The sequence below is a fragment of the Dendronephthya gigantea genome, unplaced genomic scaffold (genome assembly GCF_004324835.1).
Source record: "Dendronephthya gigantea isolate DGI-Jeju-01 unplaced genomic scaffold, DenGig_1.0 000059F, whole genome shotgun sequence".
Taxonomy (NCBI): domain Eukaryota; kingdom Metazoa; phylum Cnidaria; class Anthozoa; order Malacalcyonacea; family Nephtheidae; genus Dendronephthya; species Dendronephthya gigantea.
This window is the reverse complement of record NW_021163069.1, coordinates 1,063,423-1,076,895: the sequence shown is the minus strand read 5'-3', so window position 1 is coordinate 1,076,895 and position 13,473 is coordinate 1,063,423. Positions and strand designations below refer to the sequence as shown.

Below are 13,473 nucleotides of genomic sequence, written 5' to 3'. Positions count from 1 at the left end.
CAACTATAGGTTCTCCGGCAGAAATCGAACATACGCTTTTGTGTATAATTCCACTCGAAATTAGGACCCTTAAACCTCTATGCAAAATGTAGCTAAAGAGTAACTGGCCCAGGGGCGTCAAAACCTTTCAAGACGCCAAAAAGGATTTTGGAAACGTTAAAAAACGTCGCTCGTGTGCATGCATATATATTGCTGTATTCTGTCCCTTATATAGGTTCATGGAATATTATTATTATTATTATATTATTATTTCAACATATTTATAATAACAGTTACACCCTACAGCGCCGCGTCGCGTAGACGCTGGGGTTGTTAATTTAACTATATATACAATTATTAAAAATTTAAAAATAATATAAAAATATACGTAACACTGTAACCTCAATGTTAGTTTCTGGTTGGGTAAGGATTATGGATTGTATTTTAAAGTTAGGATTATATATAATTGTGGTATATATATAGCGGGACATGCATGGAATTACTATAAGTGAACTATATATATACATATATATAGGTCTCTAGAACACTTGGGCAGAAATCTCATCCGCCAATTCTGATAAAAAAATTCTTCCTTGCAATTCCCGCAAATTACAGAAAGCTTGCTCCCTCGATTTTGAGCAAATTGCTTGCATGCATGGATGTATGTGAATTTGCAAAGAGAAAGTTGATGCTTTAAGACTTTTTTGGGAACAGATTTTAATTCCGTTAAAGATCCATATTTTTTAAAACGTCATTGTCTTGTGTTTAACACGAAGTATATTCGCTCGTGCATGCATGCATGCATAAGTTTGTTTTTATATTCAAATTATCAAATGTATAGGGATAATTACATATCTAAAATGTTGCAAATATGAAATATTTGAACATAAATGAACCCTTTCTCGCCACGCTTACAGACTGGCGCTTGCAATCACTCGGTTGCACGCGCTCACTAAATCATTAGCGTCTTCCGGGGTAATATAAGTTAGTCGTATTTATACAGTGACAATAAGTAGACGCTTCTTTCGATCAATATGCTTCTCATTACTTTACAATCGTGAGAGAAATTAGCATATATAGTTTATTGCATACTGATAAGCAAGTATAGTTGATGCGGAGTGCTTTGAATTAGAGCATCAATATCGACAGGTGGCCGGGACAAATGATATAGACGCATACACGATATGACATCGCTTCGAGTCTTTACGAAATGTCACCGAGGTATTGAGTCAGCTGAATATACTTGCCGTCTTTCACACAATTATGCGACCAAAACAACAGTTTGGCGGTTTGTCCGACTCGAAATATCTTCAAGACGAGGTTCCCAGAAGGACCGTTAAGAAGACAGCCGTTGATAACAAAGAAACTACACGTAAGTGACGCGTTTTATGATCTTTGACTTTGTCTCTGTTGTGACGTGTCAATGGACAGCTTGGTGTCTTAGGCGTTCTCGGCACGGGTAGGACACTTAAATTGTTTCATATATAGTTGCGTATATAGCTATGTGCATGTAAAAGGTTTTTACAAAATAATATCAATGTTTTCAGTTAATGCCACGTGTTATATTATGTATATAATTTCGTATTGTATTATATCCTCTTAATTCGGTTAGTGTACAAGACTCGCATATACATCAACTCAAGTTGCATGTATAGGGGTTTTTTGTATTGCTTTGGTCCTGTTTTGTTCGTTGTTGAACATATTTTATATACATAGATTAGTTATAGAAACTTTACCAAATTTCTCCAAACAGCCGTTGGGCTGTAACAGCCATGTAGGCAGACTTATATACTACTTCTTTTACAAACCATTGTACGTTCTTTACTATGCTACTTCCGCTCCATGCTACTTATATAAATTCATACTTTATATAGAGCAGTTGAAACCTCGATAAAAATTCATATTTAGAAGTCGTAGTATTTAGAAATTAATAATCAAAATTTTAAGACTCATGAAACTGTAACTTTGAGGATAGCATATGCATATATTAATGTGAAAATGTTAACTGCGTGATAAGCTGAATAAAGCAGATTTTAAATATCAAAATTAATACGCGCTCTAAATTTTCTAAATTGCTTGCTCGGTATCTCCCTTTTACTGATATATTCCGTCGCCCTGTGAACGTGATGGTTTAAGAGACCCCTATTATTTCGCGATATGGATTTATCACGCGGTGAAATCATATCCCAAACGTTTCAAAGCCCAACATCGTTGCCTAGGAATCACGAGGCTCGCGTAGTATGCGCGCGTAGGATATTATTTGCAACTGATTATACCGTACTTTAATTGCAATAAAATTTGAATTTTCCCTGCCGTAGCTATTAGTTAGGGAAAGCAGAATATTGCATGATGATGGTTTTATACTGTTGCAATATAGTATATATATATATTAAAGTATCGTGGAAGTCGTTATAGTTCACTGCGATACGGTAATTGAAGTAAAAACAGGCTTGTGAAGGTCCTTATTCAAAGAGTTCGGATACATAATTAATCAGTTGTTTTGATCAAAATTACACGTGCTGCAGTGTTTGAGAATGGTTTTAAAAAAATATTAAAAGAGCGTTTTTAGTTTCTGCGGGTTTTTCTAAAAGCTAATGCGTGATATTTATAGCCATCATTTGATTGTAGTTCTAAAAAAGCATGGGTCGTATATATATATATATATATATATATATATATATATATATATATATAATTATATATATATATATAAATATATATATATATACTGCATACGAAGCGAGACCACGATACAATTTTTGTTATATCGTGCATGCCCGTGATAAAATTTCGTATAGTTCAAACTGCTGTCGAAACGATGCACGGGTCATGTAATTTGCATAGCAGACAGCCCTTTTTTTTCTAAACTATATATATACTTTATCTGTTTTAAGGATTAAACCGGGCGCACTTAATTCTTGAAAGCCGCGGCCTAAAAAACCATTCGTATTGCGGCAAATAGAAAACCACCTTGCCTCCACGGACCGCGGTGTGCAATTGCATGGGGTTAAATTATAGATAACCTGTGAAGCAAATACATTTTCCAGTGCATTCATATCTTGCATGTATATTATGAAATCAAGTTTAAAATATCTCACAATATAAGTTGAGCCCATTCGAAATGGCCGCTATTAGCTTATAAAATTATTAGATGTGTGATCAAAGCGAATGTGCGATCTAGCCTTACCTTACCTTTAGTATAAAAGTAAACTGGAAGGCATTGACGGTGAATGTGGTTACTTACTTGAGCTATGAGCAGAATGTGACTATTGAAGCTGCATGAAGGTGTATTGGGAAATACAAAATTAATAACCGATATACCGATTCTGATTTTTTTCGCTCAATGGCAGTTGTTGTTTTTTAAATATTTATTTTCTTTTAAGTCCTGAAACATCTACTCTGAATAGAAATTTTCATTAGCTACACCTTGGTATACAAATACAGGCGAACTTTTGGGGTCAAAAAAGTATTTCAGCTCCTTGCTCAGAAAACCCTTTACCACTGTATAGTTATCGGTTCAGCCTATTAGAAGTCATCGGGCTTATATCAATATCTAGTTATAGCTATATTTTCCAAAGTGCACGCTGCATGGTATAGTCGCCTAAAACTCATTTTGGAGGGACGAGGAATATAGCAATGCATGAAGTCCTCTGATAAAAATTTTTCAAATTTTCGCAATTCCAGCCTTGACACTTCATCATTTTCCTAATTTCAGTATCAACGCCAGCGATCGCAGGTATTGTAGTGTTTGCTGTTGTTTTCATCTGCGCCATTTTAATGTTCATATTTTTCCGGAGAAGGAGAAAAAATTCATCGGAAAGCTATCGGAAGTCGCCGTCACGTGCCGTCAAACATCGGCCGGTCACGGTGCAGACGTCGACGCATCAGTTGACCAGCTCCGGGCCAATTCCCGCTGCGCCGGACTACAGTAAGTCCGGGCTCGGGAGACGGACGACCTATAATAACATCAATAATAACAATATGCTGGAAAATAGCTCAAGCGAAGAAGAAGGTTTTGACGGGAATGAACTGGTGCAAAGATTTGACTGGAGCTCACCGCGGCGGCGAAAGAATAATTCGCCGTCGAAAGAGGATGTAATCGTCGCAAACAACACAGACGGTATGTATATTCAGCGGGTAGTCACATATATTACACGCGCGTGCACGGAAAGGCCCCCATCTTATTGCCTATTATGATTTGGCGTTTTGGCGGTAAAGACATGCATATTCATAGCTATTTTACTTATTTGGCTGTGTCTACATGTCAAAGCATGCGCGTATTTTATTGTTGCGAATACCAGACTAAAATATCTAAAATCGACGCTTGACTGAAACTAAAACCGTTTTGACTCACTCAAATATTTCCTGCGGATTTATAGGAATTATATACTTAGGCATAATTCCAAATTTTTATCGCAGAAATTTTGATTCGCGGTTTAATCGAGTCTATATAAATGTAGTTTTGCGTCATTATACGAACCCCTAATACAAAATTTCCCTGAAGTTAATTACGCAATTTTGCTGAAAATTCGCGTGTTGTATGGGAAGTTAAAGCTTTTAAAGACGTAGGCGGTATGAAAGCTGAACAAGGAAATGAGATTAGGAGTACTCAAGTTGCGCGTCTTATATATATCTGTAAACCGCAGCGCCTTATGAAGTGAGCTATAGGATCATTCTATTTGCTTTACTTATTTGGAAACATTCACCAGTATTTAAATATTTAAGAAATGTTTCTTCATTGCCTTAGATGTAGGAGACATGCGGGTGGAAAGGTTAACATAAGAAAAACGTAAATTTTACGTGTATTCGTTGCGAGACTATATATATAGTTCAATATTTGCCCTAACTCGGTTGTATTTACGCTTCTAGATAACGCGTAAACCTTTCGGTGCTTCTTGCGTGAGAAATATTCATTAAGAAGTCATTACCGCTTTCGAAGTCTGAGACCATTATCGTTGACACAGAGTACATTTTTTTTCTAGGCAGCTTGCCACCTACGCATGTATACCTGATACTATAATGGCAGCGAAAGTAAAACTAAAGCTATTGATCATTTCGATAACTGTCTGCCATAAATTAAGACGTGCAAGTCTATAACTTGCAAATTATGTCCAAAAGAATGACGTGTTCTAAGTCTTTAATGGTGGATTTTTTTAACGAAATTGTAGAAAGATTAAACATAATATTTTTGTATTCATTCTGGATAATAATGATCTCAAATGACAGTGGCTTTTAAAATATTTGGGTTTAAAATTCGAAAGAAGGCTGCGTAATTAAAATTACTTTTAAAAGGCGCGAAATAATATCGTGGAGGCCCCCCGAACTGACATAATTGTCCGTTTGGCTACGCTACAGTTTCCAGTTAGTGCAATATATTTTTTATTTCTGTTTTTCTTAGAAGACAGAATCGACGCGGGGCAAGAGGATATCAAAGACGAAACAAACTATCCGTTGGGTCACATTGGTCGTATCTGGTTTCGGACAGACTACCAATCTGCTACAGAAAAGCTCCAAGTAAACATTATTAGAATACGTCATCTGCCTAACCGAGATGATTCTAATGTGCCTCCCGACCCTCAGGTACGTCTGTACCTTCTACCGGATGACCGCTGTCAGCATCAGACTGAGGTCAAAAGAAAAACTCGGAATCCAAATTTTTGCGAAGTGTTCAACTTTCAAGTAGCCCGCGATCATCTGCGTCAGCGCGTCCTTCGGCTTTCCGTCTATGATCATGGCGAAGGCCGTCGTGGTGACGTCATTGGTCACGTTTTATATTCGTTAAAAGATGAGGCATTCGGCGGTTCGGAAATTTGGCGTGATTTCGAAACGCTTTCGGAGGTAGGATTGTGACTTTCAACTCGAATTCATATATATTGATCATACAGTAATTATATTCGTCACTTACTTGCATTCTTGCATACTACTTTCTGCTATAGTTTTAGTCAATGCGACAAAAACGTTTTCTACGGAAAGGTGTATATTTCATTTCATATTATCTTTCGGTGCAGGTTGAATCGAAGCTTGGAGATCTTCACGTGTCATTGGCTCACTATCCTATTCTTGATAGACTGACGGTTATTGTTTTAAGGGCCATCAATCTTCCACTTTATAAAGGAATGAGCAATCCAGGTTTGTGCATATTAACTGCACGTGTATGTGGCTATTTAGTCACTATGTGGTCACTATGTGGCTATTTAGTGACATGTAGCTATTTAGTAAGATAAGCATTTCAAATTAAAATAAATAGGATTTTTATCAAGCAGTGTATACAGATTAAAACTAGTCAATTCGAATCGGTTAAATAGCGGACAATCACCAGTAAGCAAAAAATGCCCAGTCATATCGTCTGACTTGCCAAAAGTATATATTTGCTAAACAAGTGGCTTTAGCTGGCTGGTTGTGATTTGCGCCAAACATTGTTCAGAACAAATTCTGCAACAGCATAATGATTGTTCATTACAGACATTAGGTTCTAATTAATTTTGCTTGCTTATATGTGTTTCACTTGGGAAATTTGCCGGTTGGAGAATGGCATTCATATCAATTATAGTATTTTGTAGGTAATATATATTGACCTTTTTACTTTTATTGATTCATACCCTCATATGAAGGAATAGTAAAATAAAATTCCCCTCATTGTGTCAGCCCACGCCAATGATTTAAAAGAAATGGAAATAAATGAATGAGCGATTTGAGCTCGAGGAAGAAAGGCTGAAACTCTGGTCAACATGATAGTCCGGTTTCTTGGTTACGAGCAGTTTTTTTTCAACATTTATTTTCGCATTAAAGAATTGTTCCTTTGTTACCGTTATATAATGTAATATAGTTCAAGTAGTTCTGTTGACAATTCTTTGTCTATGATCACTAGTTCTATGGTGCTAAGAAACGTCGCATAAATGAAAATTTATATGTTTGTTTATCCTACATGTATAGATACTTACGTCAAAGTGACATTTTCGAAAGGCAACAACGTGCTAAAGGTGAAGAAAACCAACGTTAAATGCGGCACAATAGAGCCATTTTACAATGAAACATTTCACATCAACGCGACGAGCGACGATCTCCCGGCATGCAGCTTGCTGCTGTCCGTGTATCAAAGTACCGGAAGTGACGCAACAACTGAGGGAAAGCTGATTGGTCGAGTATTGTTAGGCGGTATGATGTACGCACGAGGCAAGGAACTTGAGCACTGGACTGATATGTTATGTCAACCCAGGACTATGGTGAAATACTGGCATTCACTTGGGAAATAGCCAAATAACAATGAGATTGTAAAACATAGAATGTCCCAAAAAACGCAGTTCGGGATGTTCAAAGAAAAAGGCCTTTGATATTTAAGATCTTAGCTTGCTAGAATGGATCATTTCCGTGCATATTAATTAACTAAAATCAAAAGTAAGAAAATTCATCAGGGCATCCCAAAACATACCCTTTAAATAAACAACGTGACAACTTCATTTTTGTCAACCATGGATGGAGTCATTTAACATGAATTCGCCCCTCTCCCTTGCTACGCCCTGAACGGTATTGCCGAGGCACCTAATGATGTCATGACCTCAGTCGATCAAAATTTCATTCAAGAGTTTAATTTATTTGCTTCAAAGATATGAAAATTTGCGTCGCGTTGGGGGATAATGTAATTCAGTGTGTGTGTGTGCCTTTAAGCCTGGATCTCGTATGTCACCGACGGTCGGCGATACCTATTGTCCCTGGTCACTGATGAATGAAGTGTTTTATTATTTTCAATAAATGTTCTTCGTCACCAGCTACAAACAATACATCGCCGACTGTCGGTGACATATGAGAACCAGGTTTTTGCACACGGTCGTCGCTAGAAGCTTAATTAGGGTGCATATTCACATATTCATGTTTATACAACCTTAGAAACAATAGCTAACAAAAGAAATCTTTCGGCCATAAGACGAATATATGAATATGCAACCCCCCAATTAATTATGCTTCTAGCGACGATAGAATATGGCTATAATTTTTAACTTCTAGCTCACAGATTGGTTATGAAGCAAATTGTTCCAGGATTGTATTGTGAATAAACTACTTCTCGGCCATTTTTTATTGCAACTCACCATGAGATGATTGATATACGCTGGCTATCTCGACCAATCAAATTGCAGAATAGCTCACATATTGAGTATATGTTTAATAATTAGTCTAAGACTAATTGGGTCAGTATATATAAATTGCGAGGTGTTTACAAATAATAATCAGCATTAATTTATAATTGCTTCAAATTCCTTATTTAGTTAGAATGCAGGAAAATCATTAGTCAGACCAGGCTCATGTAAACAGCCCCTTAATACATATACAGGGTGTATCAAAAAAATTCGAATCGAAATTTTGCGTGCAATAATGCAAAATATATTTGACAAATTTGGTTGATTTTTACACCATTGTTAAGTTCATTCATTTCTCTTTCAAATGACACGTTGTACGTGTAATTTAGTTGAAAAATGAAGAAGTACTGGTTCGACAAAAAAAGTTCATAAAAATCACCTTTTTCCGCCGATGGGATCTGGACGTTTGTTTTATTGAAAATTAGTCCCAAAGGGCTTTAAAATCTAATCATTACTGAAAACTAAAACACAAATTTATCGCAAAAATTCTGCTTATTCAATGTTCAACGACAGAAGTTTAAAGAACACAATGCCTCCATTAATTAAATTTGCATATTCTTTTGTCTGGAGGTCTCATTTCGAATTTCCATCAGCGGAAAAAATTGATTCCGAGCAACAATTTTTAAAAGACGATAACTCGGCCAGTTTTGGTCGTGTCGATATAAGAACGGTATAATCGTAAACTAAATAAGCTAATCTTTGTTGCCATATAAAAATTATATCGTTTACTTTAGTATTTTATACACAGCAGCTTGTCAAAGTTGGATTCGAATTTTTTTGATACACCCTGTATACATATATATACGAGGTTAACCAATGGTAAATCGCCACAGTGGCATGTGCATAAACACCTCATGCATAGCCAACTTTGTGGACAGAAATATCATGCAGAAATTGCTTGTCTAAATTACATGTATACAAGAAAACTACTACACGTTTCGACCAAAGGTCATTTTAGTCAGGTAAGTTGCTGCACTTATGTGTGTCTATGTTATCATATAAATGTATCCATTGCAACATCTAGTTTGATAGCAGTTGATACAAATTTAATTACTCTTTATAGACGGAAGTAGATATTATCGAACATGGTATATTAATTTTTATATATAAAGGTAGTGCTTCGCAATGGAAATTTCCGTTCCAAAAGTGTACAAGTAACCCAAAGTTCACTTTGAAACATCCACATATACACTGCAACTCTACAACCGTCTCGGTAGTGCTTTATTATTTCTATTCAATTCAATTAAAATTAATTCAAATTAGTCAAATGCGTTTGCGAACAAAATTCAATCAAGTAGCAACAGAAGTGACAAAATCGGGCATGTCTGAACACAATTACACAACTGAATATTAACAGTATATAGCTACATCGTACTTTGCCTGTGCTCGAGTTGCTTACGTGTCGAAATGACTGATATAATATCATTGCGATTTGCATAAATAAAGACAAACATTAGTCTGGTTTATGGCTAATTAGTGTCGCTATAATTGATGAGAAACGCGAAAACAGGAAGTTAGCTTCTCTCGGTGCATAAATCAGGGACATACCCATAACCTCATGCTGGGAACCTATTTATCCCAGTGAGCCGTATATAAAATAAGGAGTGTGAACTTGTTAGACGTGAAGAATGATTGCGGAAATTGAAGGAATTATCATCCTCGTTCCCAGGTTTTCGTCTACTGCCTGTGCCGAAAGCTCTGGGACAATCGATGTCGACTGCGATCTGATTGGTTGCGGGAAATAAGCAATTATGGGGGGACGTTTTTTTGTGTATTTTAGAATTCCGATTAAATCTCGAAAAAAAGGCAAGGCCTTTGCCCTTACATATTTACGATATAAATTTTAAATAATGGAATAAAAGTCGGAGATGCGCACCATCGCAAGTGTTTCCAAGATTATATAAATCAAAGATAAATATAGTAGGCGATTAGATAAGTATAGCAGTCTAGATAATTAAAGGGAGCATACACAGCCGGTGAACTTGTTCGAGTGACAAGTCGAAATGGTCTCCAAAAGTCGTTCCTCAACCCAGTCCGGAAGCAAGCGAACAGGGCCGTCGCTAGAAGCTTAATTGGGGGGGGGTGTACATTCACATATTTATGTTCGTACAACCGTTGAAACAATAGTTAACAAAAGAAATCAGGCGGGCATAAGACGAATATATGAATATGCACCCCCCCTGCCCAATTAAGCTTCTAGCGACGGCCCTGCCAGAGATGAAGCCAAAACCGCGTTAGCCAACAAGGCGCTCAAGCCTATATGTTCAGCCGCAGAGCAGAACGCCTTTGACGAGTTGGTAGAAAAGTATTCCTTGCTGAAAACCGTGACAATTTGTGCGCGTGTGCACAGATTTGTCCAAAACTGTCGGAGTAAGTAAGCCGAGAGCAGGGGCGGATCTAGGATTTTTCAAACATAAGTCCAAATTGGAAAATTTTGAGAAAATTTTTCAAATCGGCGGATCGGAATTTTGATTATTTCGGCTCATTTTAGCGTTCATCACAATGCCCAGGAAAGACATACTAGATTCCGCTTATTAACAGAGCTGGCGAGGGTCATATTTCAAAACACACAAGTGGAGAGCCTGGCTTCGTTTAATAATAAATTTTGTATTTTTATCATTCTGAAGACAGAGCGATCGAAATCGAACCCCGTTTAAAGTTCAAGTCAGTCCGGCCACCCCGCATATCAGTCGAGATAAGTCCGGTAAATTCAAACTGACCAATCGCAATGCAAGAAATGGACTGATTTGGCCCCGTTAATGTGCAAATCAGTCCGGCCACCCCACAAATCAGTCGAGATAAGTCCAAATGGCTTATCGACCAATCAAATGAGCCGGCTGACCCACCCGATTCTGCGAGTTTTTTGCGTTTTACCGCTGCTCTGGATGAAAGAATATTGCTTTTTTGAAACTGAACCCTTTAACTGGACTATGATTTTAATTCTTATTACAATCTTGAAGGGGTTAATTATTCATATTTCAAGATAAATTTGAATATTTAATTATCATTTTTACTGCCAAAAATACGTAAGTCGCGCGACTGACTGGACTTACCCTAGATCCGCCCCCGGCCGAGAGCTTGGCCCGTTAAATGAGAAGAAATCGAATAGCGCGCGTACAGGAAGCGGGGAAAATTGTCTTCAACATAATGAAAACAAGATCCTAGAGTGTCTAGGAAGGATCGAAGGAGAGCACCCGATATATTTGCCTTTGAAAGCGGTATTTACGAAGAAATTCGTGGAGCGGGAGCTTTTTATGGTCGGTCAGACAAACCGATGCCATTAAATTCAGCCCCAAACCAAAATAATATGTAGATATGTTTAACCGACCCTGCCACTGGTACCGTCATGCAATGCGCCAAAGAAAAGTTAGGCCCATTTTGAACTAGGGTACCAATAGGGTAGGGAGTGCTGCCTGTAGGTTTGAAACCTTAATTTTGTGGTTAACAAAAGTGTTTTGCATAGTTTACCACCGGTTCAGCGCAAGTTAAACCTCGCCGATCAACGACGAGAGAATGCCCCAAAGGTTTCTTCAAGTCCAGAAGCTAATCCCGCTGCCGTAGATATTTCCTCACGTCAAACACTCAACTCTGAAGCCCCCGAATGGGGCGCTGTAACGCCGCAGGGCTACGAACGCTCGTACGTCAACAACCTTTCGCAATTAGATAAGTTCCGCGAGGAATCGTTTCAAGCGCTAATGACGACGGAAGAACGTCAGAATGGGGTGCTACAGCAGCTAGTCGAACAGCAACAAGAAAGCCTAATGGCGCTGACCTTACCACGACCCAGTTTGCAGACGTTTAACGGCGATCCGCTAGGTTTCTGCGACTTCGTACGTGCATTTGAACATATGGTAGAGTGCAAGGCAAACCACCCCAGCGCAATATTCTACTTTTTTGTGCATCACACTTCCGGAAGCGGTCAGGAATTGATGCGAAGTTGTCTGTCCATGCAGCCAGAGGAGGGATATAGAGAAGCGCGACGCTTGCTTAAGGAGCGATATGGTCAGAAATACAAGATCGTCGCTGCGCACCTGCAGAAACTCATCGACGGGGCCCCCATCAGATAATAGGACAGCGAGGAGTTGCAGAGATTCTCAATCCAGCTGGTGAGTTGCACCAACACATTGAAGGAAATTGGTTAATTAGGGAAACTGGACAATCCAGACAACCTCAAGAAAATTGTGGAACGCTTCGAAGAGGAACGTGGCAGTGAACGACATCGTCATGGTGCTAGGCGACAGCAAACCAAGAGGAGTATGGCCCTTAGCTCGTGTGTTGGAAGCGTACCGCAACGAGCGTGAAGGACTGGTACGATCCGTGAAACAGAAGACAAGCAGCAACGAGTTGGTGAGGTCTGTAGACAAGATCGTCTTCCTAGAAGAGGCCACCTGACGTTGGTATGAGATTGTGATGAACATTGTCATTAGAACGAACGCTTTATTCATTTACTTATATTTAGTTATTGACATTAATTCCTGTTTCAAACCATTTAAATAATGTATTGCAAAGGTTCGTAGTACCGCTATTAAGGCCCGTTATGTAGGTTTAAAACCCTAACTTTATGGTTATGTGACGAGCCGAGCTTACTTCACACACACAACAGGTCTAGATCCAACTCTCTTATTCATATTTTACATTTGTTATTTATACTCTCATTCTATAGGGCGTGATAGCTTCTTTTAACGACATGCAATAACAATAATAACTGTAACGGATATCGGATAATGGGATTAACTGTAAATATGGACTAACACTAATGAATAAGGAAAAGTAAGTTGCCGCGGATGCACCATTGTAAGTGCTTCCGAGGTCAATAAAAATATAGCAGTTAATGATAGAAATAGCATTATAGATAATTAATTTCCGTTTTGTTACTTCCTGCGACTACACCAGCAGCTGCTACTAAGCAGCTTACCCCCGGATTAGCGTGCTTGCATGACACCTTGCTTATCTCGTGTTGGAATGTAAGCCAATCACCTTATGCTACAATTGGATATATACCTCTACGTTTGAACTCTATCGACGACGGTATTCAGCAGCAGTTTGTGTGCGCCAACTAAAGTAAGACTCTTCTCTTTCTTTGTGTTATTAATTTATAGCTAGTAAACGTAGCTACGTTAATTAATTACTCCGGCGTCAGCGTCGCAAGTGTGTAATGGCGCAAAATATACTAGTATTTGATAATTGAAATGTGTATGTGATCGCATTTATCTACGTCCCAGTCTTGTCTCCCAAGAGTTGGTGCACAGCTTTGGCTAATTTTCCGATGCGCGATTCGATTTCGCTCGCATGATACGACAATTCCTACAAGAGGAACCAATAAACCCGTACGCGTTCTTTTGATGCTGTTCGATTAATTTTT

The 13,473-nt window shown here is 38.2% G+C and overlaps 2 protein-coding genes across 6 annotated transcripts in view; both read left to right on the top strand.

The window, feature by feature from the left end:
* The first annotated feature begins 373 nt into the window (after positions 1–373).
* LOC114530018 (synaptotagmin-15-like) lies at positions 374–8,200 on the top strand. Of its 2 annotated transcripts, none has more exons than XM_028551593.1 (5): positions 374–1,351; positions 3,695–4,099; positions 5,378–5,817; positions 5,988–6,108; positions 6,913–8,200. In XM_028551593.1, the coding sequence occupies exons 1-5, from the start codon at positions 1,243–1,245 to the stop codon at positions 7,230–7,232; spliced, it is 1,395 nt and encodes a 464-aa protein (XP_028407394.1). In that variant the 5' UTR covers positions 374–1,242; the 3' UTR covers positions 7,233–8,200. The 2 variants fall into 2 exon arrangements, with proteins under 2 accessions (XP_028407394.1, XP_028407395.1); XM_028551594.1 differs by having other exon boundaries at positions 1,260–1,438.
* Positions 8,201–8,992: 792 nt separating this feature from the next.
* The window catches only part of LOC114530017 (TNF receptor-associated factor 3-like), a 33,851-nt gene continuing 29,370 nt past the window's right edge, over positions 8,993–13,473 (top strand). For 2 of the 4 annotated variants that reach the window (XM_028551592.1, XM_028551586.1), the window contains exon 1: positions 8,993–9,073. The gene's annotated coding sequence lies outside the window, so the exon portion shown is untranslated. Of the gene's footprint in view, positions 9,074–13,105; positions 13,173–13,473 lie in introns of those variants that run through there. The other 2 variants (XM_028551589.1, XM_028551591.1) reach the window with 2 other exon arrangements.

Bases quoted from the DNA above. Each gene is read 5' to 3' on its own strand.
- LOC114530018 (XM_028551593.1), top strand. From the start codon at position 1,243: ATGCGACCAAAACAACAGTTTGGCGGTTTGTCCGACTCGAAATATCTT. The intron at 1,352-3,694 runs GTAAGTGACGCG...TCCTAATTTCAG, and splicing joins TGATAACAAAGAAACTACAC to TATCAACGCCAGCGATCGCA. The intron at 4,100-5,377 runs GTATGTATATTC...TGTTTTTCTTAG, and splicing joins CGTCGCAAACAACACAGACG to AAGACAGAATCGACGCGGGG.